Source organism: Cygnus atratus, chromosome 1, assembly GCF_013377495.2.
Source record: "Cygnus atratus isolate AKBS03 ecotype Queensland, Australia chromosome 1, CAtr_DNAZoo_HiC_assembly, whole genome shotgun sequence".
Classification (NCBI taxonomy): Eukaryota; Metazoa; Chordata; class Aves; order Anseriformes; family Anatidae; genus Cygnus; species Cygnus atratus.
In genome coordinates this window covers 151,645,356-151,672,694 of record NC_066362.1, presented here as the reverse complement: position 1 = coordinate 151,672,694, position 27,339 = coordinate 151,645,356, and the positions used below count along the sequence as shown (strand labels likewise).

Below are 27,339 nucleotides of genomic sequence, written 5' to 3'. Positions count from 1 at the left end.
TAACGTTCTGCTATAAAGCATTTTTTCTTAGCACAAGACACCATCCTGAAATCGCCTAACATTATCTGTTACCGTTAAATATGTTTTCAACAACACATTTAAGGAACTCCTGGAGGTTACCTGGATCTGTAAGGAACAGCTGTGACAGGTCAGCAAGCTACCAATAATACTTCCTCGATGAAAATATTTTAGATAGGAAGTGTGTACTCCTATCAAAACATGAATAAAACAGCATGGTTCCCATATTCCTTTCAGTTTATTTATACAAGTGTGCCTGTAGACACAGAATTAGGAAATCTGTTTGTAGTGCTTCTTCCACAAGCGCTGGCGTCTTTCATTGCTGCTGTTGGTAGGACAGACTTCAGGCAGATAAAATGACTCATTCCTGTCAGTGTGAACTTGATCTGAATTCTGCATTCCTATGCAATTTGTCCAAAATGACAAGGACAAAGCAATAAACCACTGTAACCATTGCAAAGGCAGCTAAAGCACAGAACATTGTTGCTCTGCAAGTGCCACCCGCTGCTTCGAAAAGGTACTGCAGACATTTTAAATGAAAATCTTTATTTAGTAGTACATGTAAAATTCCTAGGCTTTCTATCCTGGAAAAAAAAGAAAATTCTTTGTGTAAGATTTAAAGGAAAGCAACACAAGACAGTACCATTGCTAGATGACTGCTAATGATTGCGGATCAGTCCCACAACTGGCACAGCACTGCTGACTTCAGGGAGATCTGTGATAAGTGGTAACAGTTGATACATCTCAGCAGTTTTAAGTTTTGAGAAATGCTATTCATTGTCAAGTGACAATGCATTCATTTTGCAAGTGACATGTATGTGGTGCACAACAGCAGCCAGCACTACATAAATCAATTAATTTCAACTTGAATTTGACATAAAATAGCGTGTTATCAAGAGGTTAAACTGCGGTGAGTAGTGTATTATTTTTATATCAGGTGCAGAGCTGACAGAAGAGACAAGTGCTAGGTGTTCTGCAACACAAGAGGAGACAAGGTCGCAAAGACAATAATGAAATATAAATCTCTGAAATGTTTAGGTGACAACAGAAAAAAAAAAGAGAACACAACATACTTTTCTAAGTCAATCCCTCAAGTGTTATAAGAACATTAGAATTTTAGCTTAGTGCTGCTAATAACAATCTTTTATAGGCAACTGCAGGACCATATGGGAATAGTCTTCTGTACCATGGTAGAAATTCCAAGCTAGGGGAAAAAAATCATCCCAAGCTTCTGTTTCAGTTTGGAATTTGTTGGATGCCAATTAATGGTTTATGTAGAGTTGCTGAATGAACAGATTGTTAGGTATTATATCATTATTTAAACATGTACAGATTCTAGGGAAAATATGAAGAGTCACTACAGTAAATGATATTTTAGAGTTATTTATAAGAAACAGTGAGGAAATGTTTATTTGGGCTGAATCTGTTCAAGATTTGAGCATTCCATTAAATACAAGATAATTTTGGCCCACATGAATTTGCTGTGTAGCCTCTCAAATGCATACATAATTATTTGTTCAACAACATCCTGTCTATGCATCTTCGGCTTGAAGAGATCAGACTCTATCAAAATGAATGTGAGAGAAACCTGAAGAGTGTTGGAAGGCCAAACTTCAAGACTGCAAGTTGTTGGTAGGCACCTAACAACATTTCCAAAAGAATTGATGCAGGTTAATGTTTAAATCGTGTAGAAATCAGTGGGAAATTTCTACAGCTCTTTTGAAAACTTTACTTAATACTTATAGAATCATAAAGGATGTAATTACAAGGAACCTCTAGAGATCTATATCCCTCTCTCAAAGTAGAACTAATTATTTCCATTTCGACTTTGAAAATCTGGCCCTTGGCAAGATTGTCCTACATAAGAAACAGGCTCACAGAACAGTCAAGAAAGTGGCCTACCATTAGCTAAGTGCCACAAGGAGTCAAGGGCTGTCCCTTTTGATCAGAAGGCTTGAGTGAGAATTGGGCATTATCTCCTTAACTGTCTCAAGCCATTGACCTGAAGTAGTCTTAATTCCTTTTGTAGACCTTGATTGCTGCCTGTTTCTTAAGGAAAGACATGCTCTTCTAATTAGCTGATTACTGGTCTGGAAAATCTACATGGTCTTTCGTAACCAGGAACCTTTTTCAGTTAAGTCTGAGAATGTGGAGAGGGCTAATACCAACACACTCAGAAAACCCCAGAGACTTAAAGAGGATGCTAATAGTCCATCTCAGACACACAGGGGAGCAGCTCCAGGAAGGGAGAAGAATCCCTTTCTTTAATGTTTTGTCATAATATGGTTGGGTTTCCGTCTTCAGCATATCAGAGCTTTTTACTTTCAGTGTTTTCTTTTGTTTTCTTCTGTTTTCCATCTTTACTCCAGGCAGAAGCCAGGGAAATCATGGGAAAGGCCAGTAAGGAGGGCTGGGTAGATTACTGATGGCTGCCAACAGAAGGGTGGAAAGTGAGGACTCCTGGCCAAGCTGATATGGGGTTGTGATATACTCTGCCGGTGCACAGCGATGGAGCAGGAGGCCCCACTCCACACCTTCACTTCTAGGTAAGAAGGTACTGCCAGTCTGGGCTGGACTGGGAGCAGAAGAAGACTGAGATAGAGCGAGAGTTTCAAGTTTGAGGTAACCTGGGTCAGGGGAATAAGGAAGAACGTTACTTCTGGTTGTACAAGCATATAATTCCCTTCACTAGAACAAAGTGATCATGACTATATTTAATCAGTTTTTGTGAATGAGTATGATAAGTGGGTAACAAGAGATCAAAGGGCTTGGAGAAGGCGATCTGGATATTCAGTAGAATCAGGGAAAGGGAGAGTAAAGGCTCAACTGGAAAGGCTTTTCTGCAACCCAGCCCCTCATCAACGCTTCCTTCCTTCCATACTTATGTATGCTTTTGTCTGTTAGAATCCATCAGCCCTAAAAATTTTGCCATGTATGAATTTTGGTTGATTGAAGAAACAAGAGGGGTATGATCAGCCCCCCGTGTTTTAATGCATCTTCCCAGACTTTGCATCAAACTCTTGAAATCTGTAAGAGCAAAACTGATAAAAATAGAAAGCTAATACCAGAAAGAAGTGCTGAATTGTGGCACTTTGAAAATGACAAAGTATCCAATCCCCAGTTTCCTTTGTTTCAGAATGTAATTGAAAATTGGTCTTTTCCAGGCAGAATTTTGAGCACACTATGTAGAGGCGAGAATGACAATTTAAAATCATCAGTAGCTAGAGACAGACCATAACAAGAACAGTGTCTTATTATTATTGCAGTTCTATCTTCTCTGCTCTGAAACATGGTCACAAAAGTAAAATATTAACAAATGAAATATGTATGTGGTAAAACGCTTTATGAGAATGTACTTCATAAGTTTTTCTTTTCCTGTAAATTTATTATTTCAACATAGGGACATTGTTACATATCTGTTTTATCTGAAAATAAACAAAATCTCTGAAAAATGCAAAATTAACAAAGAGGCCTCCTGATTAATTTTCAAAAAACCTGAAATGCATCAATGCATTTCCATATATTAACTTCATTAGAAAGATCTCGATAAGAGTAGACATGGGACAAAAATCATCTCCTTTGAAAATTAAGGTTGTAATGACCAAGAAAATGATAGGTTCATAAGCCACTCTCATTCTATCAGGTAGATTGTTTTAATGGCTTTTCTGAATGTTATAACTAGACAGATTTTGGCAATATCCTGTGAATGACATAAATAGGTAAGACTGAAGCACTTGGCTGTGTTTAATTAACAAGAGGTACAAGGAAACTGAAGTTGTGAGCGGGGATCTACTCAGATACTCAGTAAGGGTAGAATAAGATGAGGTTTGAGTGATTTTTGTTGATACTTATTCACAGAGTTCTGCAAAAAAATACTTCAGAAAAAAATGTACTCTTAGTGTTTATAAGTACCCTCTTCTGCTTGGAATTCATGTGCAATTACACTTTATTAGCTTCTGTTGTATTCAAAAGTAGTGTGATATAGTCATTCTTTCAAATTACATAGGGAAAAGAAGAACCAGGAACACAACAGAATGTTATACTTTTTGTGCCCATGTTCTGCTTTGCACAATACAATAGCCAAAGAAAAGTTCAGAAGAGGCTGATTAACTTGGGACATGAGTTTATTAGCATAAGAAGTACAAATTCACCTCTGGAAATAAGGATTTATGAATAAATATTCTACCCTTGTTTCTTTTCTAAGAAGAAAAAAGAGGAATAAAGTTTATAAGCATGTCTTCACGCCTGATGATTTTCTGAAAGGTATCTTAGGACACCCTGTTTTTGATTCTAAAAGGTATTTCAGCTCTAACAATTACAAACACCTTTTGCAAGGAGAACTCCTTTCAGAATACTCTCAGAATATATGTGGTTCTTTTTGCAAAAAAAACCAAAAACACAACAACAGAATAGTTAATGAAAGAAGCTGAGCACAGGCCACTAAAAGACATGCTGAAACAAATTTCCACATTAAACAACAACATCTTATCAACAATAGGTGGCATGTCTCAGCAGCTCACAAATGGAGCATCTATGATGCTAACCAAACATGCATTAACAGTTGTGGTCAATCTTGTGTGTTCAATGTGTGTTTGAAATAGTAAACAGATAAAAATATAACCTTTCCCTGAGGTGTTGAAAACCACTGATTTCTACATAAACCAAGGGGAGTTAATCTCCAAGGGAGTACTCAGACCCTTCCAGGATGAGGCTTGTAATTGGGTTGATGTTTGTGTCCCATCCCATCTAGCTTTAACAGATATCAGCAGGATCACATCTGGAGATGAATCCAAATAGCCTAAAAAAAAGCGGATGCAAAGCTCAGCAGCCCACCTGCTAGGTAACACAGGTCATCATGAACATGTCACCTCAGTGCGCTGTTCTGTGCACTGACTCCCCAAAGAACACAGAATCCAGCACGAGGTCTGCTGCTTAATATTCATTGTCCTCCATGGTAATGGCCGTGGCTACCTTTGAGATCAGCATTCCCTTTTTGACCATCACCTCCTGTCATATGGCTGCTGCTGTAACTAGGAAATCAGCGGGAGAGGCATATGGTGTGGGAGGACGAGCTTCCATGGAAGCTAGACCTCAGTTATGGATCTTGGTCCCACAGGAAAAAGGAATAGCTATGAACTTCAATGCTTGCGGAGCTAAAAACAAAACTCATACAAGTGAAAGGAAACAGGATGATACAGGGGATGGAAAAGAGAAAATACATTTGCTACTATCCAGTTAATCTTAAAAATGCAGAAATAAAGGCACTAGCTTGTTTATAATATTTCAACTAAATGGAAGATGCTAAAAGTCTGAGCTATAAACAATGTGGATATATTGAAAGCTCTTTTGCTTTGTTTTGTAATTCAGTCCTGCTGTGCCACAGCTGTAGACATGCACATGGGCATATCTACATAATGAGCCACAGGCATTTTTAAAGTTCATCTCATAAGCCTGTCAGATTTGAAACATAATTTAACAGTGATGTGCTGTGTTGTGTGGTCAAAGATAAGTAACCTGTTCAGGAGCGTCCTCCTTGCAACATTTTTTAGCATGGCTTACTAAAAGTTTTACGTCTCTTATGAAAGCGCTCTGAGGTGTTTGTGCCTTCCTCTGATTCTAGTCTCGAAGTTAAGAACCCAAGTCCAATGCTCAAGAGCCAACTCAACTGTATTTTACTAGACACCTGATTTGTTGTAAATCTTACAGCTTATTCGCTTTTGTCCCTTAAAACTGGCTGTAACTGTCCCTGAGGCTCTTGTGAGAGCCATCACAGTGAGATGTCTTCATTTTCTGCCAACTTCCTTTCTTCTCGTCCACCCACTCACACAAAAATTATCTGTGTACACATATTTCATCCTGTTCTAAGAAATCACTGAAATATTGGTTAGCTAAGGAATTTCCCAGCATACTGTGAATAATTTTCATACAACTGTGGAAGTATAAAAGAACACTTCCCTCTGTCTTTGTAAAACTCCCCTTCTCCAACATCTACAATGTTCACGTGATGACATTTTTATTTTTTAACCCTGTTTTTCAAAACTGTTCTTTTGATTTGGCGTAGATGAAAATAATTTCAAACCGATTTTCATTATGGTTATGGGTAACAAATAAATACATTTTTCTACTATTTCGAGAAGATAAAATACCTTAAAATAGGAAGAATTCAATGAAAATCCACTCCCCTCCTACAACTTAAAGCTGCTTTTCAAGGAAGTAGGTAATTATAATTCTGAAAAGACTTACTAAAGCTGTTATATAATAGAACATAGAATGATTTGTTTTACTGATAATGACAAATTATAGGTCAGATTGATTTTGAATGAAAAAAAAGTACCACAAATATAGTTGCACATTTTTGGAGAAAGAAAAGAAGAATGTTGATGAAGTGGGAAGTAAGGGAACATATGTATCATATACACTTCCAATCACTTCAGCAGATATGGAATGCAGAAATGCTATCTACATCCAGAAGAAATTGGAGGAGCCAGCCATATTTCAGGCACCTCAAAGGAAGCCAAGAGTCAAACCTGACAGCAGAATCCCACCTTTTGATTCTACCCTATTTTTTTTCACCAACTACAATGTAAATGAGATATGAAAAATTTCTGAAGCCACTGTCATCAGAAGCAGTGGGAGTGCATCCTGGTATGCAATGGTACCAGTAAAATATTTGTTCAGGTTTCTATTCTTACATACATGCAAGGTTTACATTTAAATGCAACCAGTCATTCCAATCTTGTTTTAAGGATACGATATTTTTAAGAAGATTTGTCCATACAAAAGTAAGGTTGCTTTGGCAACTCTAACTATAGGAAGCCATAGTAATTACTTTCACAAAATCCTACATAGTGCTTTCTCCCTCTTAATAGGAATGTGTAAATACCTCATTTTAAGCTACATTTATCAGAAATATTACTCATCATTAATCCTACCTTTGAGGCATGAAAATCCAAAAGTACATACTAAAAGCAGGTTGAATAGTGCAAAAACAATTTGCAAAAACTTATTTCAATTAAAAAAGTGAAGTCAGATCATGCATATTTGCTCTTGGAGGGAAGTGAAAAACTGAAAAGAATGTACCTTTCTATTTTCATATTTCAAAATATCATTGAATAAACTGTGCCATTTATTCATGTATCTTAAAAGACAATCAACAATGATTCACTTTTGTGGACAGCAGGCAGAAGAAATTAAAACTCCAATGTAATATACTTCAGCTACATATTAATGTGAACAGATCTACCAAATCATTGCACAGCTCTGCACTGCACACTGTGGAGTTCAGTGTGTGGCTCAGACCAAGTTTAAGGCCTCCATTCATCTCTTCATCATGTGGTAGAAATGTACTCTGATTTCCCAGGCATGGTGTTTGAGATCCATCATTAGTAATATTTAGTGTAGTTCTGCTGACCCCTACGTTTGCTAGTTAATAACTTCTCCAATATTTCTGCTGTGCTTGTTAGAGTAGATGGTGCCCATATAGGCTTGATTCCTTCCCATGGACTTGTCTGCTGAAGAATATTGCACCACAGAGCTCCCTCTCAGGCCATGCTGTTCAGCTTTGGCATACTGATGGCATAGACTACACTGGCCACAGGAGTGCGTTCTTGCATTGCATTAGGTAAGAAAATTAACAGTTGTTTGTAAATAGGCTCTTTACATACACTATCAGAGGAGCATTGCTTTCCCTAACTCTGCTTCCTGCCTGTACGAATGCTATCCTGAGTTTCAGTTGCAAACCATGTACTTCCATGGTATCTTCCGTGGTACACACTAAGTTTTTTTTCTGACCCTGTAGTTTTGCAAGGTACCAGAAGTCACACACATTTACTCATGCTGCTGCACCGTTGTCATCATCATTCCAAGCAGTCCTGGTATTTTTCAAAACCAACCATCCGCGCCAGTCCAGCTGGGAGACTATCAGCATATAGTACAATGAGCCTCAAAACTGTTTGTTTATCATCTGTTTTCTAGCAAATCCCAGGCCTACACAGAGGTTAATGCCCTCTAAGTAACTAGAATAATTCTTAGGTTTTTACATATCTCCACTGATTACACTTTACCTTGTTTCAGTGAGTGTGTAAAGCACTGTAAAAGTAGCAAGACGCTCAGAAATCCACTGTGATATTCATAAACTTTTGATTTTCTACTAGCTTCGCAGTGATTAACAGCAAGACTATTTTACAAAAATTAGGTTCATAAGATGGATGCTTTGAACAAAACTATGTATCACATCCTGCATTTTGAGTCGAAGGAGAGAGAATTCAAACAAAATAAGGCTCTACTATGATGTCAGTTTTAGGATACCTAAAACTGACTACTAAATTAAGTATACTAAATTAAGTATAGCGTTTTATTCTGTGTTCAGTTGCCCTAGCTTGTGTGTGCTTTTATGTAATTTGACAAACTGAATAATCTGAGGTCTCTCCTCACAATACTCGAGGATAGACATATATTGCTGTGAATTCTTGATTTACCTTTTGATCAATATATTTGTTTTCTTCAATTGCTGATCTTTTAGAGTGGTCACATGAGGAAGAAGACGCTGAAGGAAGTCTTCGCAGCAGACAGCTGGTATCTTGTTGCTGGCGATCAATAAACTGCTTCATAAAACTTTCCCTTGTGAACAAACAGAGGATATTGATAGATTAAAAACCCAGGAGCAGTTAATATTTGCTTTTCTTTACAATGTGTCACAACCCATTAGTGCTAAGATAAACTGTGAGAAACGGATGTACTGACCTGTAGATGTATAAATGGACAGAATGAAGAAAAAAACAACTGATACAACTTACATTCAGTTTATTAAAAGCATCTATAGCTGAATTGAGAAGTGTGTGGCTTGCATGTAGCTTTGAAGAAAATAGTTTCACTCCATTTTATAATAATAATTTTATTTATTTATTTACCAAATAAAGTGCTAAATATTTGAAGTGCCTCTTGCAGTTTTTGGCTCTTTTGAGCTCATTACACAGTGAGTTGTTACTGCAATATAAATCAAATGCTGGTATAATCCAAAGGAAACATACTTCCTGCAAGAAATTGTTTCTTCAAGATTTCAAACAACATCTGTTCATATAACTGCTTTGAATGCCAGTATTAAGGCACTTCAGCAATTCTGTGCTTCACATATGCCACATTTAAAAAGTATTTCTGTTTACAAGAAACATTTATCTTGCTGTCTTTTAAATTTAATATCATTGCCCTGTTTTCAGTGTAAATTGACTATGTCATAACTAATTTTTATCTGGAGACATAGTTTCACATAGTACTATAGCTTCAGATTTAAAGATTTAGCATGATCACGTTTAGATGGTGCCGGGAAAAAACACAGCTAGAAAGAAATTAAAAAAAAAAAAGAGGGAGACTGGGAGAGCACCCTCAATATATAACTAAGCGGTATTTTGTTACTAAGAACAAAGTTATCTGTGACTGTTTCCTTGAGGTTTGGAACACTTTTTCCTGACCTTGTTCACCAGCATTATTCTTTGTATTCAGATAAGATGGTACAAACAGATCAAATTAGTTGTACTAGTATCCTTGTGAGTTTAATCAGAATGTAATATAATTTCAGAAGACAAATAACAATGACATCCATCTTTCACACCATCCTGTCTCCAAGCATGTGCTCACTGGGGATACTGGTATGGGCACAGCCTGACCTGCTCGGCCAGCCTGTGCTGTTTCAGCAGTCTCATCAGCCTGTATCTGCAGCAACAGCCCTTAGACTTCTGTAATAATTGTCTTTTCTTGGCACCACACCAATTAAAACAGTAATATTAATTGACGATCCAGTAGCCAACCGAGGGACCTATCCTTTCTTAAGGTGAGTTTTACAGCAAAATAGTAACAGTGCACGTCCAAAGAGGGGACAAGGTCATCACAATGAAACTGCTGTTTGATGGCCTGCATTATCCACTCTTAATGATTTGCTGCCAGTTGATCTCATCTTTAAAAAGCCACATGAGAATTGATTAGACTGCTAGCTGTCCATTTCAGCCAAGAACCTAAAACCCAAATGGGAGTGGAAGAACAACAATGTAGTTTTCAATCATATTTTATTTGTGTTGGTTCCAGTCAATCTAGTTCCTTTCATGAATATGTTATAATGAGTGCTAGGATTTTATTTTTTTAAGTAAAAGTAAGATAAAAAAATGTCAGCTCCTTTCAACTCTGTTAATTCTGTTTCAGTTCTGATTTTCTGAAGTATCTGTTTCATCCATAAGCAAAACAGTTAAATATTTTTGGAGCTCTGTGGCACCAGACCAGCTTATGGCATATTAGCAATGGGAATATTTCAATACCTTATTTTTGGAACTGTGAAATCTGAAGGAAGCTTGGAGATTTTCACCATTTGTGGCCTGTTTGGAAATTTTTCAAAGATGCGTAGACGCAGTGGAAGCTTCTCTTTTGTATCTGCATTTGCTTCACTTTGCTTCAGCTAAAAACAAGGAAATGAGAAAAAAAGAAAAAGCAAAAATTTGCTCTGTAATATTGCAGCCTTGTTTTTCATAATTCAAATAATAACAGCAATTATCTAAAGAAACAGAAGATGGCAGCAAAGAACTACAGAGGGTAAATTTGGTACTCTATTTTATTGGTCTGCCTGTGCTAGAAGCTGACAAATTCCAAACAATACCATGCCTTTAACTGAAAGTCATAAAATGGGAGGATTGCTAATAATTTTAATTTTAAAATATGAAACATATTAATGCCCTATTCAATATGGTTGTTTCTATGTTTCCTTCACAGTTCCCTAACACTTTATCATGGAAATAAACATCTATGCTCTTTTCTTATTAGTCACATCTTTCCGTATTTCTTGACAGCCCTAAAATATTCCAATAGAAAATAGCATTTATAAAGGGAGTAATTTTAAAGAAATCTAGCTTTCAGAACATGGAAGTAACAGGAAAATTGCATTTAGATGAATATTAAAAATAATATCAAAAGACTCAAAAGAATCCATCTACGTCAGTAATTCTGATACTGAGCTGCAGCAAATCTAATGATGAACATTGCATTTGTAAATATCCACAAACATTTATGCCAAGGAATACCACACATTTAAATACAGAAAAGGCAGATACACCTATGTGGACAGATAATGGATACATCTAATTATATAAGATAAAAGAGATTTGATATGGAGATATGATTCCTGAATTGTGATTACCATGTTTGCAACTCACTTGTGTTGCAACAACATAAGACCAAGTCAGAAGGATTCAGTGAAACACATTTGTTTTTACATTTATGTTAAATGGGAATTTAAACATTAAATTTCTATCTAGTTCTATATATTCAAATATCATGTGCCATTTCAGTTAGCACACATCTAGTTATTTAGATATGAAGTTTAATTCTTCTTCCCATGCCTGCTTGTGAACGCAAGCTTAGAAGCTTATACTTTAAAACAGAGTTGCCCAATCAGCACCTGCAGGGAATACTGCTGATAGGTATCAGCTATAGATTTTTACTGTGGTGAATTGCCCAGGAAGTCAAATGGAGTTTTAACTCCCATTTGCACTGCCTTGTGTAATCCATGCTTTCACAGCATGCTATAGAAGAACACCTGCTTTGCTGCACTGTCATGCTATCAGCAACATCACCACTTCCAGCCACAGGACAGTTTAAACTGAAAATCAATTCATATTAGGCTGGATACAAGTTGTCAAGTGGATAGAAAACTGTTTGAAGTGCTACAAACAAAGATTAATGATTAATGGTAAAGCACAGGGTCAGAAGAGAAGGGGAATGGAATATCGCATAAATCTGTAATATGTTCAGTCCTACTTAATGGCTTCATTAATGATCCTTAAATGGAAGAAATTATGACATTAATGAAATTCACTTGATATTAAAACGTGGAGTAAAATACCACAGTGGAGAAAAAAGACGACAGATTTAGAAGTAGGGGCAGGAAATAACAAAGACTGAAAATAATTCTAGAGCAAGAATAAGAGAAGAAACTAAACCAGAACTTGTACTTCAATACAGCATCAAAAGGGCAATTTGGGCACCAGCCAAAGGTTGGTTATGTATTATACAGTCTTAGAAAAATGGTACAGAAGTTCACAGCTCCTCTCTCTGCTGCTTTGAGGAGCCTGTACCAGGGTAAGCATTCAGTTCTGAAGACCATTTAAGCAGTCTCACACGGACAAGCCAAACCAGTGCAGAAGAGAGACATGAAAAAAAGGAGAGAGCTACAGAAACCAGTTGGAGCGGGAGAGAAAAAAGGAATGAAAGACTTCAGGGGACCAATATTTATATTTCAGCAACCACAACTGATAGTGAAAGAAGAGGAGGAGATGTAAAATTATGGAAGAAATATTTGAAAATATATTATTTCAAGAATATAACAGTGTGACCCAAGTATAGGAATTAAAAGATGAAATTAGGGAATTTTTAGGCTGAGGATAAAGATTAATAATAGTTACAAAGAAATCTAGGAGTGTTCAGAAAGGCCTCTGGAGGGAAGTGCCTCATCATTCCAGATTCAGGCGAGACAGAACCCTTGAAATGCCAGCGTACCGCAGAAAGAAATCCTTCACTGTCACGGAAATGAATCAGATTATCTACCAGGGCTTTTCTGCAACATTGTGCTGTTGAAAAGCTTTGGGAGGGGGTAATTTTGAGAAGAAAAAAGGGTTTTGAGTTTCTGCTAGTTTGCTTTACTGAGAAATCTCTGTATAAATAGGCAGATTCTGGCATGGACAAATAATGTCCCTTGCAACTATGGACTCCCATTCACAGAAGTCAGTGTACGCAGAATAGAGTGCACACCACAGATTGCAATGCTGCCTGAAGTCTCAGCGCAGAACAGATCAGGGAGAGCTTGGAAACAGGGAACTGCATAGCTGAAGTGATAAGCAAGGGAACAGAAATATCCCCCTTCTAACCAGGAGAATGATCCAAGACAGGCTTTAAAATAACCTAAAGTCAGAGCAGTTCTACCGAATCTCTCTCCAATTACTCATGCTGTGATAATATTACATGTTGGGGAGCGTGAAGCATTTAGCTTCACTGAATTCTTCTCTACACATTTAGGGTGTAATTGTTGCTCTGCATGACACACATCCCATTTTGTATTGCTGCTTAAATCCTTTACATTTCAACTTTCTTTAACAGATAACAAACACGTATATTTTTAAAGGTACAGGATTTTTTTTAAAGGTACAGGATTATGTTGAAATATGGTGATGATGGTGCAGAATGTTTCCAGCAACAGCTAAACCCAAAATAAAATACCAGGACTTTTTTTCTATGATTTTTATTTTTTTAGTTATTATTATTATTATTATTAGCAAGGAAATGTGCATGGGCTTGATTTGTACTGCTTGGCTCTTGTCTCCAGCTCCTAAGAGTCTACTGGAAGCAGTTCAATGACATTTTGTCAGCCTGGGCTGGCTAAATTCTCATGTGCCTGCTAGAACAATTCCTGTAAAACCACAGAAGGAATTTATGTCTATTTTCACTATTTCCATGGTGCTTAAGTTTATAAGGGCAGATTTAATGGCACAATGCATACAGTACTACTGTCTGTTCTGAACCTAGATCAGAAGTTATTAAAACAGTACCTAAATGGTGGGGAGTGATGGAGAGGAAATCTTAATTTGGGATTCCACTGGATAATAGCAGTTGAATAACACATTCAGATACAGGCCTAAGGCACCAAGATATCTAGATCTGGTTTACATAACTATCTCAGATGAGTACAAAAGACAACTGATAGAAAGGTACACTTATTGATGGTGTTTAGATTTATTTTTATTTTTTCCAGAAAGACATGATGGCCATGCCTCCATTTGGTTCAAAGCAGTTTGAAGTGAATCCCCAACTATCTTCACTTGCTGTTTGGTGATTTATTTTGTGAGTTGTGTTGGTAAGCAAAACAGATTCTTTTTGGAGGAAACAGAACTGCAAGCTCCACTCCACTCTCATTGAACACAAATGCAATCCCAATCACTAAGACTGATGGAAGGATCAGAACCAATGGCTGCTTGTTAGGGTGGCTTCAAACCCCTTGTGCAATGGGGTATTTAGTCCAGTGTTACACCAAATCAATTATTTAGCAAACACACACACAAACACCCTGAACTGCATCTCCTGTTAACTGTGATGCATCAGCGGCTGCATTGTTGTGATTCTCTCCTGTGGCACAGTTCAGGGCATTAACGGCAGATGACTTCATTCATACTACTACATAATACTACAGAATATTTATTTGTGTCTTCAAGGCTTCTTTATAAAAGGGTGACTGTTAAAATCACCAAGACCTGGGCCCTTAAAACCAAAGAGAACCTGTAAGAAGTTGTTCTAAACACATGAAGTATGGTGGTGAAAGTGGAAGAAGAAGGTAGAGGCAGGGGGAATAAAAGAGACATCAAGTAGTGACGAGTGAGAAATAGGGGCAGGGTCAGCTCTTTAGCACATATCCACACTGGTTATGGTCAGACGTTTGAGCTGGGATGGTCAGCAAAGCAATTGCCCAGCTGGAGATAACAGCCTTCCCAGGAGGATGCTGGCATTTCCCACATAATCACACTAGTCCAGCCAGGACAAAAGAGCCACAGCACAAGACCGTTCACAAACCATCCCTCCTCTGCCAACTACAAAGACTCTCTCATCTGTTTTAGAAACTAAAGTGATGACATTTAAAAATTTTATAATATATGCTGTATTAAAGTAATTGAGTGACACGCTATATACTGCTGTATAGAACCTGCATAGATGAGTAAAGCAACAAATGGTGGATCTAAATTGTTTTCTATTTTAAAGCATTGTAGTACTATAATCTCACAGATCTCAATCACCAAAATTGTGCTCGGGGCAAAAGTAGCAAGTTCTTTTCAAGTGTATACTGCAGCTTCTTTGATAGGCAGGAGCTAACAGCCTGGGACATTGAAGTGCTCTGGGGTCAGGTAATATAAATGTGATGACTTTAACAGTTCAAAGAGCTAACTAAGGTGAGTTTCTGTTCATATCACCAATTTGCATTTAGAGACAGAAACATCCTTGAAAGTAATGTTCTTGGCAAGGCAAACTGAAAGCTCAAATTGAATACAGTCATTGAGTTTCTAGGACATTGACACATTGGTGGGAACATGCCAGAGGAAAAACAGAGTTAACCATATCCAAAGGGGTAAGATCTACCCTTCCTAACTTTTATTTGTTTCTCTATTCAATTAATTCGGGTTGTGGAAGAAGAGCTAGTAACATGCAAAACGTTAAGAATGAAAGATGCACTTTTCATGTAGTCTGTGAAATTCACTTAAACATTGCATAAATATTTCAATGAAATTAAATAATTATGAGAAATGTACTGCATTGCTCAAACTCTTGTCATTTCAGTTGACAGTTTTCATAACAGGCTGAGCTCAATCATGTTCAAAATTAAACGCTGTGCAACTGATGTACACACAGTTTATTTAGGAACTGGCCAGCCGCCCAGAATACTTTCATGGTGAGTGTGGAAAGTTCAAGCTGTTGGAGAAAGTTCAGGGGGTCTCACTACAGGATAGTTTTAAATTAATATTGTTTGGTACATTAGAGTGCACTGCTATATATCATTTTTTCACTGGAAATATCCCCTAGGGGCTATATTTGAAGAATGCAGTTGCTATACACTATCTGTGCTACCCTCTTAGTAGGATATGCGCTGTGCTCCTGCACCACATACTTTGAGCATGATACAAATACAGGAGGGGATGAACAACAATACAGACTGATACCAGCACCTATCCAACGGTTTTCCAGATATTTTTTCTCATTCAAATTTTCGTATTTATCATCATCTGATTTGTCAACAGCAACTCTGAATGTAATCCAAGTAATTAGTAATGCTAATTATAGCATTAAATGACACATTAAATTAAACAATTAAAAATCAGAATGGTGGGTTAAATGAGCTGTTTTTTCCCTTTCTGTTATTACTCTGAAGCCATATAGGTCTGGTAAATTTTTGGACATGAATGAGAGCTGTACTAAAAGAAGACATGTATGTGGGTAAGCTTTCACAGCCCAGACTCAGCTTTGGCATAAATTTGTGCCAACACATTATACCTACATTGGATTAAAATTCAAGAGAAATCAAAAGTTGTAATGTAATGTAAAAAATACTACTATTTACACCTGTAATTCCAATAAAAATGAAGAAGCAGCTCAGTTTTCATTGAGCAAACTGCAACATGAAAATAGAAAGGCAAAAAAACAATCTGAAAATTAAGGTAAAAAATACTGATAAAATGCAGTAGGTTGAATTTGGGTAGAAGTAACACTTTCAACACAGAAAAAAACACAGCACTTATGACATGTAGATCCTATTAGGTTTGTCTATAGTGCTAACTAAAAGGCTGCCAAGGGCCTAACCCCTTGCCTAGAGTCCTACCAGCTGACTTCAATCATACTTCATAATATTTGGCTCTCGGTTTCTCTGGGTCCCTTGGGATGGCCTTGAGACATAATTACAGTAGTTATATTTCTATGCATTTTCCAATTCTTCAAGGCACCTGAAATAAAGTAAGAGTTTTTATGTGCAATTCACCTGAGTCACATTTCTGTGTTATGAAATTTGGGTTGTGAACTGCCTACTCTGAGAGAGACAAGAACTTGTGAGTTTGCCTGAAAGCATGACGCTTTCTGGGAGAACATGACAAGGACTGAGTGGCTTAGAGGTGACAAACCTGGTGAAACCTTGTCCATGCTTCCTTTGAAAGCAGTCACTCAAGTAAACTATTCCCTAAACTATTCCCAAAGCATTGTCTGGGAGAAAGTCCAGGAAATCAGGTGGAGGCCCAAGACAGAGCCAGCCACGAGCAAACAGTTAAGCAGCGTGCATAGACAAGGGCTCTATGTTTCAGCTTGCTCTAGCTCTCGTCCTCTTTTAGTTAACAGTCTAGATGTACCAACTGTGCATTTTGCCCTTTGGGCTCACCTAAACAAATGGGGACATTGCAGGCAATAAAAATTTCTCCCATGTAGCAACTATGAAACAGAACCTAAATTGATTTTAACCACATTCTGTGGTGCCTTGGGGAATTTTCACTGAAATGTAACAAAAAATATGATTACAGTGGTGCTAGCATTCACAGCAGAGACTGCACTGTTGATAATCAAAGGGTAAAATAAACTGAAAAAGTTCCCAGCAGATGGAGGAACAAGATTACACATATATTTCTCATATGCACAAGATTATTTTTTTTATAAACAACTTTTATGTGTCACAGGGTTTATACGCTGTGTGTAGTATGATTGGATGCTGTGATTGCTATTTCCCAATTGTTCATTTAAATAACTTTTTCCTCAATTTTGCATGAAGTCTCCCAAATTAATAAGATATTGAGTAAAGTTTCACAAATGTGTTTTCTTAATAACTTCCTTTCAGTAATTGTAGCTCCTATCGGTTCTTCATGAACAAATGCTGCTGAAAAGATGTGATTGCAATTCAAATGGCATAAAACTCCTCTGGCAAAACTCAGCTAAGATTTAGTCCATTTATTTAATAGAGGACAGGAATCCAGTGTGTCAGAGAGTTTCCCTTTGATTGAGATAAATGATTTTTTCAGAGTGATTACTTCATATTCTCTACAAGCTTGGACAAACATTGCTATGTTGATTAAACTTCAGCCGTTCTTCCATTTTTTTTCCTATCTTTTGGTGACAAGAATTGCATTTAAAAAAACAACAAATGAAATCTGTGATTCTGCACAGTCAGTGACCAGATTCAAGGCCTAGGAATGTGCTTACCAGACCAGATTCAACCTCCATGCCTTCAGACTGAGGTACCTACCTTAGTTAATTGCATTTCGGTTGTTATAGGCTCTTTATAGCCAAAAGACACAAGTACACACTTCTTAGTGGTCAGTTCAGATAGTGGGTTTGCTGTGTCTTTCGGCCATGCTTATCTTTTTCCATTGACTAAACAGGGAACTTAAATCCAGTATGTTCTTTAAGTCACATGTGTGATGCCCAGTGAAATAGATAATGGAAATGAAACATACATTTAATGCTAATACATTAACTGTTCTTTTAATAGCTTTTTCACATAAAAATTGCATCTTTGCCACTTTCATATTAATTATTTTTCTTTTGGGGTAAGTAGCAGAAATATCTTTGTTTCCATACAAAGGTTATTGAGTCACAAAAGAATATCCATTATAATAAAAACATGCATTACATGCTCCATTTCATCAGAGGAAACTACTTGAGACTTCACCACAACTAGGCACCATTATTTGTTATGAATTGTATGTCCTGATGAATAAGCAACTAACATATTCTCAAGTGAACAAATGCACAAGATGTATGATTTCTGCTCTTGTACAAACAGAATCATTCAATATTGACTAGGTACAATGTGTTAATCTTCCAAGACATATGGCAAGATTAATTACAACCTGAATGGGTGCTTCTGTCTGGGAAGCAAAGGAAGTAGCATTGCAGAGAAATTCAGAGACTCTTAATGTCCGCTTACCTATTTCAGACCCTGCACAAAGGAAGATTCATGGAGGTAGTTCTGTAAATGGCGCTTACCAACATGTTGTCAAGACATACAAATTCATCTGCTCTGCTGGGTTCACAGAAAAATAGGGCCAATCTGGGAAATGATAATTACAGACAGACTTTCAAAGGTTCTCACCACAGGCAGCGCCCATTTAGTTAAAAAGGAGCTGAAGAGAACCGGGCTGTGATTGACCAAGGAAGTCATCATCTTGACCTCCTATCAAGGTACAGACAGTGAGAAGCATAAAAAATGCAGAATGGTACTGAGGTCACACGGATAAAAGACTCAATCTGCAGGGAATCTGTGTGCCTCTGCTCACAGCCTGACAAAGAAAAAAAAAAAAAGTAACTTTCACTACCAAATTATAGGAAGACTGGAATTTGATGCAAAAACATTATTCCTTGTAATTCATATAGGTCGATTAATGGATTAATGCATTGTCCTGGGGATTACACAGGATGGATCATGAGTAAACTGGTGTGGAGATACAGCATATCCAACTTGATATACTCCAGAAGCCCCTTCCAACCTGGACTTTTCTATGATTCTTTTTTGGTGATAGTTATCTGACCCAAGACAATTCTTCAATTGCCTTCAATTTCACTGTTGTATGCCTGTATCTGCCATCTCCTGATAACTTGTACTTTCATTCAAACCATTACTGGGCTCTGTTAGATTCTGTGAGAGTATAATTTATATAACTTAGATTTAAGCTAGTATTTGTAATCAACACGGTGGACCAAGTTCTGCAATTGAATATCCATAACACTGAGAAAACATTACTGAAGTTGAGAAAAAAAATCATGGCTGAAGCTTAAGGGCAGAATACAGTGTATTTCTTTAAACAAGAAAGACTTTGTCTTTGCACAAATGAGCTGCCCCTTGCTTTTTCAGCAGTTTCTTTGTTCTGAATCAGAGGCAGTACATTTTACTTGACACAGCTGCCCTGAGTTTTAGATTCATTGTAGTTTTACAGTATTTCTCCAGTACAGAAATTCACACATAAAATCAATTTAAACAAAGGACACGAAGAGGCAAACCTATATGAGTAATAATGGGAAGGCCACAGAGGCCGATGCAAGCTACTTCAGAAACCTTGGCTGGACTAGATGAAAAGAAAGATAGTTTGGTGTTACTAGCTGTCCTTTCTACCATACAAGTTTGCTGATGAAATTTTAGCTGGGGCTGGAATTATGCATCCTGCTTTTCCCTTTCACAGGCAGTGGGAATGGTCCTCTTTGTGTTCATGTGATGATGGATTGCATCTTTGGAGAGGAAGATATGGCATGAATTCTCCCTTAATTCTGAAATAGTGCTTCCATTTGTTGGATATTATGCAGCAAAAACTGTGTGCTTCCTCATCTTCCGTCATGTTTTTAAAAGAGTGCCTGATTCATTCTTGAGGAGCTGTAAAGAGAAGTCCTCTGAATTCTAAGTGGAAAGTAAGTGACTTACTCTAAGGAACCTAAAAATCTCGACAAAAATGTAATGAATTCACCCTTCTAAGCAGCTAGCTTTTTTAGTTAGTGAGCAAAGAATTAAATCTCATGCAAAGCTTCTATTTTTGTAAGGATCATAGAATCACAGAATCATAGAATCATGTAATGTTTTAGGTTGGAAAGGACATTAAAGATCATCTAATTCCACTCCCCCTGCTGTAGGCAGCGACACCTCCCACCAGACCAGGTTGCCCAAAGCCCCATCCAGCCTGGCCTTGAGCACCTCCAGGGATGGGGCATCCACAGCTTCTCTGGGCAGCCTGTGCCAGTGCCTCACCACCCTCAGAGTAAAGAATTTCTTCCTTATAGCTAATGTAAATCTACCCTCTTTTAGTTTAAAACCACTACTCCTTGTCCTGCCACTACACTCCCTGACAGAGTCCCTCCCCAGCTTTCCTGTAAGTCCCCTTTAGGTACTGGAAAGTTGTTATAAGGTCTCCCCAGAGCCTTCCCGTCTTCAGGCAGAACAACCCCAACTCCTTCAGCCTGTTTTCATAGGAGAGGTGCTCCAGCCCTCTGATCATCTTTGTGACCCTCCTCTGAACTCATTCTAAGATGTCCATGTCCTTCTTGTGCTGGGGGCCCCAGAGCTGAAGGCAGCACCCCAGGTGGGGTCTCACGAGAGCAGAGGGGGCAAATCATCTGCGTCGACCAGCTGGCCACTCTGCTTTTGATGCAGCTCTGGACATGGTTGGCTTTCTGGGCTGCAAGTGCACAAAGGATACAAAGGTTGTCTACAGTGTTTACAGAAGTACACAGATCCACAAGCTCCTATGGGCCTAAGACAGTTCAGAAAAGGCAATGCAAACTTGCATGACACAAATGAACCCCAAAGCAAATACAGCACGGATTTGCAATTGCCATCAAAATAATGAGCAATGCTACACAAGCCCTCTCCTTCCTTCCAAAGACCAACAGGATTGTCCCTTGCTTCAGAGGATGGAGCATCTAGAATCACTATGTGCACTGGGAAGCACTTGCATTTTTTTCTTAGGTATCAATGAAATAAAAAATAAAGATTAGATGGTGATATAAAAGCTAGGTAAGTATCTTCTTCCCTAGTGATATAAAATGAAGCAGCAGCAGCTTACATTTATATTTTCGTTACTGCTATTCACACATTCATAGCCAATCGAACTCCCATCTCTCCTCCTTGAAAAGTGTGTGCTTTGACTATGATCATCGACTAGAATTTTCGAAGGCCCTTATCTGATACAATAAAATCTTCCTCCAAGAGAAACCCTCTTAAATTGAATGTGTGTTCTTGACAAATAATACAGTACTGCAAATACCAGGGAGTGGCAACTTCTGAAATAACACCCAGATGTTTATTTTACCACTGGGCAGAAATATATAAGCCAGAATTTATGATCCAGTTATACTGTTTTTAAAAAAAGATGGTAGATGAGGTAAGAGGTGGAATAAACAAAGGTGGAAGCTACAACCTTCAAGGAGACTTTCAAAATTTTTTTAGTTACTCAAAAGTAAAGACTCTGGCACAAGTAGTTTTCCAGCTGACCACATTTTTCAGTTTTGGAAGGACAGCTTGTTTTCTAGAAATGGAAACATTCTCTGTTAGGTTTTAAAATAACACTGCTTTAAATACTCTGTATATGGCCTGTGAATGGAGGACCAACATGTGTTTTTGAACTTCCTAGTATCTTCCCTCTATGATGATAAGATGGATTTCATCCATATTATGTAGTACTTAAAATTCAGTTTGGAACCATTATTGTACTTTCCATGTTAATAAAATGTGCTCAATACTTATCTTTCCTACCAATTGTTAAAAATCCATTTACATGGCATCAGATATAATGGAAAGGTAATTTTTCATTTTTATTCTATTTTGTATTTATTTCCCATTTGGAATTACCTCTAGCACTATCCTCAGAATAATAATACTCTGGAGGCAAGTAATCTAACTAGGCTTTAAAAAGCTCCTTGATTTTCACACACACACTCACATATATATATATATATATATATACATAATGTCATGCCAAGAGGGTGTTTAAATTAGATATACCAATTATAACACCTTGTTCACACAATATGTTCACAAAAAAATCCCTATGCTGAAACTCCTACTTCAGTGATGAAACCTCAGCACCCAAAATTTGGAAGTGGCAGGTTCGATGCTACTGCTGAAACTGTCATTGGCATCTTCCTAGATCTGCTGAGTGTCTGGTGGTGCTTGGGGAAAGGCACCAGGATCAGGCTCTGTGTTCTGACCATCCCAGCCCTATCAGGACTGGATTAGGAATACCTTGATTTTTTGCCTTTTAGCTCTTCACTGTGCGATCCTGAGGAGAGGAGAGGAGAGGAGAGGAGTGGAATTAAAAAGAAAAAAAAAAGAAAAAAGGAAAAAAAAAGAAAAAAGGAAAAAAAAGAAAAAAAAAGAAAAAAAAAGAAAAAAAAGAAAAAAAAGAAAAAAAGAGAAAAAAGTAAGAAGAAAAAAGAAAAAAAGAAAAGAAAACCCCATTCACACTTAAAGGTACAACTGGGTCACCAAGTGTGAATATGGTTTTGCTCCTTGCTGAATAAAGGAGTTGTTAATAGCTCTGCCAAAATGATGCTTGCATTGCCAGGATAGTGACACTCCTTAGTATTAATAGGAGTAAGGTCCAAACTATCTTCTGAATGAATAATGACTGTATCTGGATGGCCTGGACTTCCCCTAGAAACAGCTTGCTTTCAAATACTAAGCTGCTTCGCCAGAAAATACATCTGAGGAGAGGAAATGGAGACACAGAGGAGGCAAAAAGATGGACTCCCTGAAAAACAGCATCAGTAAGCCACCTGAATGCAGGGAGGCAGGACTTCTGATTATTTCAGACCGTCTTGCTAATATATATTTTTTTCTGTTATTGACAAGATGTTTGTATTTCATGTTAAAAAAATGCAATTTCCAGGAAGTGGTGTTACAGAAATTCTATCCTATGCTTAGAAAAATCTTAGAGGTTTTGCAATGGATATTAAATATGACTTATTCCAAGATGTGTTAGTTAAACTGCCAAATGTGCTTGCAAATGCAGGACACTTTAAATAGACTTACCCAGTGAACTGAAAGCTTGGTCTGATTGTAAAGCTGTATGTATAGTTATACAAAAAGAGAATACTGTGGAAGTAATAACAGGCACTGTAGGAAGGAGAGAGCACTAAGGAATTGTTTGACTGGAATGACTACACTTTGTAACAAAAAAGCTAAGGGACATCACAGGAAATAATCAAGTGGCAGATTCGTAAATATCTCTTCACATGATGCATAGTAAAATTTATCATTGCTACTGCACACTGTAAATGGTAAAATGTACATAGATTTGAAAACAGATTTAACAAATACGTGCAAGAACTACTAAACAAAAATACAGCACGTTAGGCACAGGAAGTTCCCAAGCCACATATGCCTGGAGAGAGTGAGTATCACTGAAGTATGAAATATCACTAGAGAATGAAATACTACTCACTGTGTGCCTTCCCTGTTCTTCTGCTATTCCCCAGACATCTTTATTGGCCTCTGCCAGAGACTGCATATTGAACCAGAACAATAATTTTTTTCCCCCCATTATAGCTGTTGTTACATTCTGAACCTACAGGTTCTTCCTTGGAAGAACCTTCATAATAACCTTTTTCTCATTATGAACCTTCTCATAATAGACGTTTAAGCACAATACTGGCATTGCTTTTTTACCTAAAACATTGCTAGTGAAATCATATCAGTCATTGGTCAGAAGAAACCACCAAGTGTCTGTCAGTGCCTTGGTTTTCCTTTCAGATGACTGCCATGTTGGGACCAATCTAATCAGGGCTAAAAGGGAGACACAGGTTACCAGGAACTATCCCTGCCTCAGAAATAGGGGTTCCTGAGGGAAAGGGCTGCAGAAGGCTTCCCTCTAATGTCAGTGACCATCATCTTGCATGAGTAACATCAAGTAAAATCATACTCAAAGAGCAGTAGTTTTAGAGTAGAGGCACAACATGACTTATATTTGAACTTGGTATACTTGGGTGACCAAAATAAATTATTTTAATGATAACTTTTTCTCTAAGGACAGTCCACTACCATTACAAACAAGATATGTATGTAAGTACCGCACACCATTCCGTTACTGACAATAGATAAAATAATCTTGTGGAATTACAACATGCCCAGTGGAAAAAAAAAAAAACAACAAAGTACTAAACACAAGAAGTCTCATTAGAGGTGCTGTGTTTTATATATGGCACTGTAGGAGCTGTTAAAACTTGAGGATTTTTTTTTTTTTCAGAAGCAGCATTCTTACAAGGCATGCATACAAACTTTCAAGCTTTGGGAATACATTCAGCACTTACATAGAATTGACCTGATTTTGAAAGGGATCTGTTGTCATTCTGCAACCTGCAAAAATCAGGGCAGTTTGAAAAATTCTGTATATTTGACAAGTTTATTGCGTGTGGGTGGGTGTGCACACCTGCATTCACATATGCATATATAAGGAAGGTATTTGCAGGAGCAGAAACGGAGGAAAACTTTTATGGTTCTGAAACCATTTGTGCATATGTGTCAGTAAATTCTAAATCATATAAGCTGCTAGTATGTTTATACATTTGAAAACAAAAATATATATTACGTTTTTGTAGTTCAACAGGAAAGCAGACACAAAATATACATTTAGGATACGATAATCATATGCCTAGAACAGAAAAATATGCATCTGCAAAAACACTCAGGAGGTCTTCATATTCTTTACTGTTTTCAAATAGCATAAAAACAACTGCATAAAGAAGAGCTTGTCCTGACATTTTGATCAGTGCTTTTTTGCCCCGAACATAACTGCTTATACCACTGCCCAGAGGGTACCTCATCTTCCCAGAACTCACATGTTATTTTTAGTGCAGGATGGAATGTAGCACACTGTAAGCATTCTACCTACCCCAAGGCACTGCTGGTATAACCAAAAAATATCTGTTTCAGATATTTTTTTCTTTTTTGAATGGCTTTAAAGATAAATATTAAGATTCTTTAGTTTTTTATCTTTTTTTTTCTCTTTTTTAAAACCTGTGTGAAATATTTTAAACCAGACTTAAGTACGCGTTTCTTTTCAGAAGGATATGGTCAATGCAAATGACAGTTCGCCTCTCCATTCTTTGTTGTGAACTGCATTGTACCTTTTTTACTAGTTCTTTGTGTTAGTCTGCTCTCCCATCCTAGTTTTTAGCCTGATGCTTGGAACTCTCTGATCTGTAAGTTAGTGAAATTAATTGCTATTGGCTTGTATGTTTAATAGCTGCACTTCTACAAACATACTGCTTCCATGTGTAGGGACATAATATGAACCTAAAGTGACTGAATTTTGAATTACTTCTCCAGTAAAAGTTGCTCTGTGACACTGAATTAATCTCTGTCAACTGTAAGCAATTAGCTATGTAACTTAGCTTAGTAGAACAGGCACCTGGACTCCAGCTGCAGGAAACAATGAGATGGAGAGAAAGATCTGAAGAAGACAATTTAGGATACCTAAGATCTCACTCTGTCTCTGGAGAAGCCTATTCCTCTCCATTGCTCAGAGAATGGAGGCAACAACTATATTGATAAGGCCAGAAGTTAGAGACTGTGAACCCAAGCCTTAAAAGTCAGCTCCTACAGGACTAGTGTTAGTGAGTTCTAGCAAGATCTAGGCTTTAACATTTAAATGATTAGCTGTGAGCATTTATAATTTAAAATTCTGTATACCATTTTATGATGGCTTTGATTTAGTTTAAGCATTTACATTACTGGCTCAATCTAGTATATATGTCACTGTATTTCAAGGTAAGATAGGTAAGGATTACACCACCTCTAGTAGTGTAAACCAGAAATGATTTTTTTTTCTATAAAGAAAAAGAAACACCTTGAAAGGTTTCTAGAATAGCTTGCATAGCCAAACAACCAATACCATTTCACTATGCTGAGTTAGTGGCACTGTTCCCACTATGGCAGTATAAACGCATTAACTGAGATCTACTTTTTTGTCTACTGCTTTCAAAGGAGCTGGGCAACCACCAACAATATGAAGTTTAACGAGAGCAGGTGAGAGATTCTGCACCTCGGAAGGGGCAACCTTGAATATCAGACACATGGTCTGATTTTTGGGTGGTCCTGTGCAGAGTCAGCAGCTGGACTTGATAATCCTTGTGGGTTCCTTCCAACTCAGGATATTCTATGATTCTATTCATATAAATGTAAATTATATTACCTGGTTATGTGAAAGTAAAGTTTAATCTGCATGTATCATGCATCTTTTTCTTCAGCACACAATCATCACAACCTAAACACTTATGCATAGAAGGAGAAAGTATGTGGACCCCTTTTCTGTGCTATCTCCTAGCAAAAGCCCTCACCAGCATCTAATAATTATTACAGATATTCCGACAGTGCTTAGAGGTTTCAGCAGAGCCTGGGACCACACCGTGTCAGACTCTATCTGTATCAACACACTGTAAACAGGCCTTGTCTGTCTTCAGGAGGTCAGAATCTGAATTCACCGAGACACAGGAAGACTGGACTGTAAGAATTTCTGTTATCCCTGTTTGGTAAATGTGAAAGCAAAAGGTTAGCATTTCACTCATATTCAACTTGCTTTATTCTTTAAAGTGATAGTAAGAGGCCTCCATAGAAATAAGGAATGGTCCTTAGTGACCTGTCCAAATTAGCAAAGGAAGCTAGGTTTCAAGAAAATAAAGCCTTTCTCCCCCAAGTTTTCACAGGGACACTGAAAGACTTATGGAGCTCAAGAATGAAAAGACTAGTGGGTGAGGCATGGAAAAAATGAATGTCCAAAAAGATTAAATCAGGCCTAAGGTCACTGGTGCTATTTGAAATCATGCAAGAGATCACTTCTGCTCAGTTGGGCATGACATTGCGAGGACAGTCCTGAAAAATGGCAGTGATAATGATGATGCAACATTGACCTAAGTTTATACTTGACATAAAAAATCAGCAACCAGATAGCCGGTAATGTAATTCAGAAATCTTAGCTGCTGCTTGACCATTTTGTGGAAGTTTTATTGACACATTTCGGCAATAGGAATTCATCATCATTGCACTGTGATGACCAATAGACAGTAAGTGTTACCATGGCCATGTCTCATTTTTCTAGATTTTGTTTTCTCTGGTGGATAGGAAACTCCATTTTGAAGTACACTCATTTCAGCTGCCAACAGGAGACCTTGAACTCACAGATTTGATTTCCACATGAAGTGATACTGAGTGGAGATGATGGTCGTTATCTAGGTTGTACTGCAGTTCACCTTAGCTTTATCTAACTTGATTCTGTTGAAGTCGATGTTGAAGCC

At 37.5% G+C, this 27,339-nt stretch overlaps 1 protein-coding gene across 2 annotated transcripts in view; it reads right to left on the bottom strand.

Annotated features, from left to right (window-relative positions):
* The window catches only part of NALCN (sodium leak channel, non-selective), a 224,888-nt gene that overhangs the window by 43,699 nt on the left and 153,850 nt on the right, over positions 1–27,339 (bottom strand). For both annotated transcript variants that reach the window (XM_035557055.2, XM_035557056.2), the window contains 2 exons: positions 10,323–10,459; positions 8,496–8,637 (listed from right to left, as the gene is read on the bottom strand). In XM_035557055.2, coding sequence (XP_035412948.1) covers positions 8,496–8,637; positions 10,323–10,459 — 279 coding nt within the window. The remainder of the gene's footprint in view (positions 1–8,495; positions 8,638–10,322; positions 10,460–27,339) is intronic.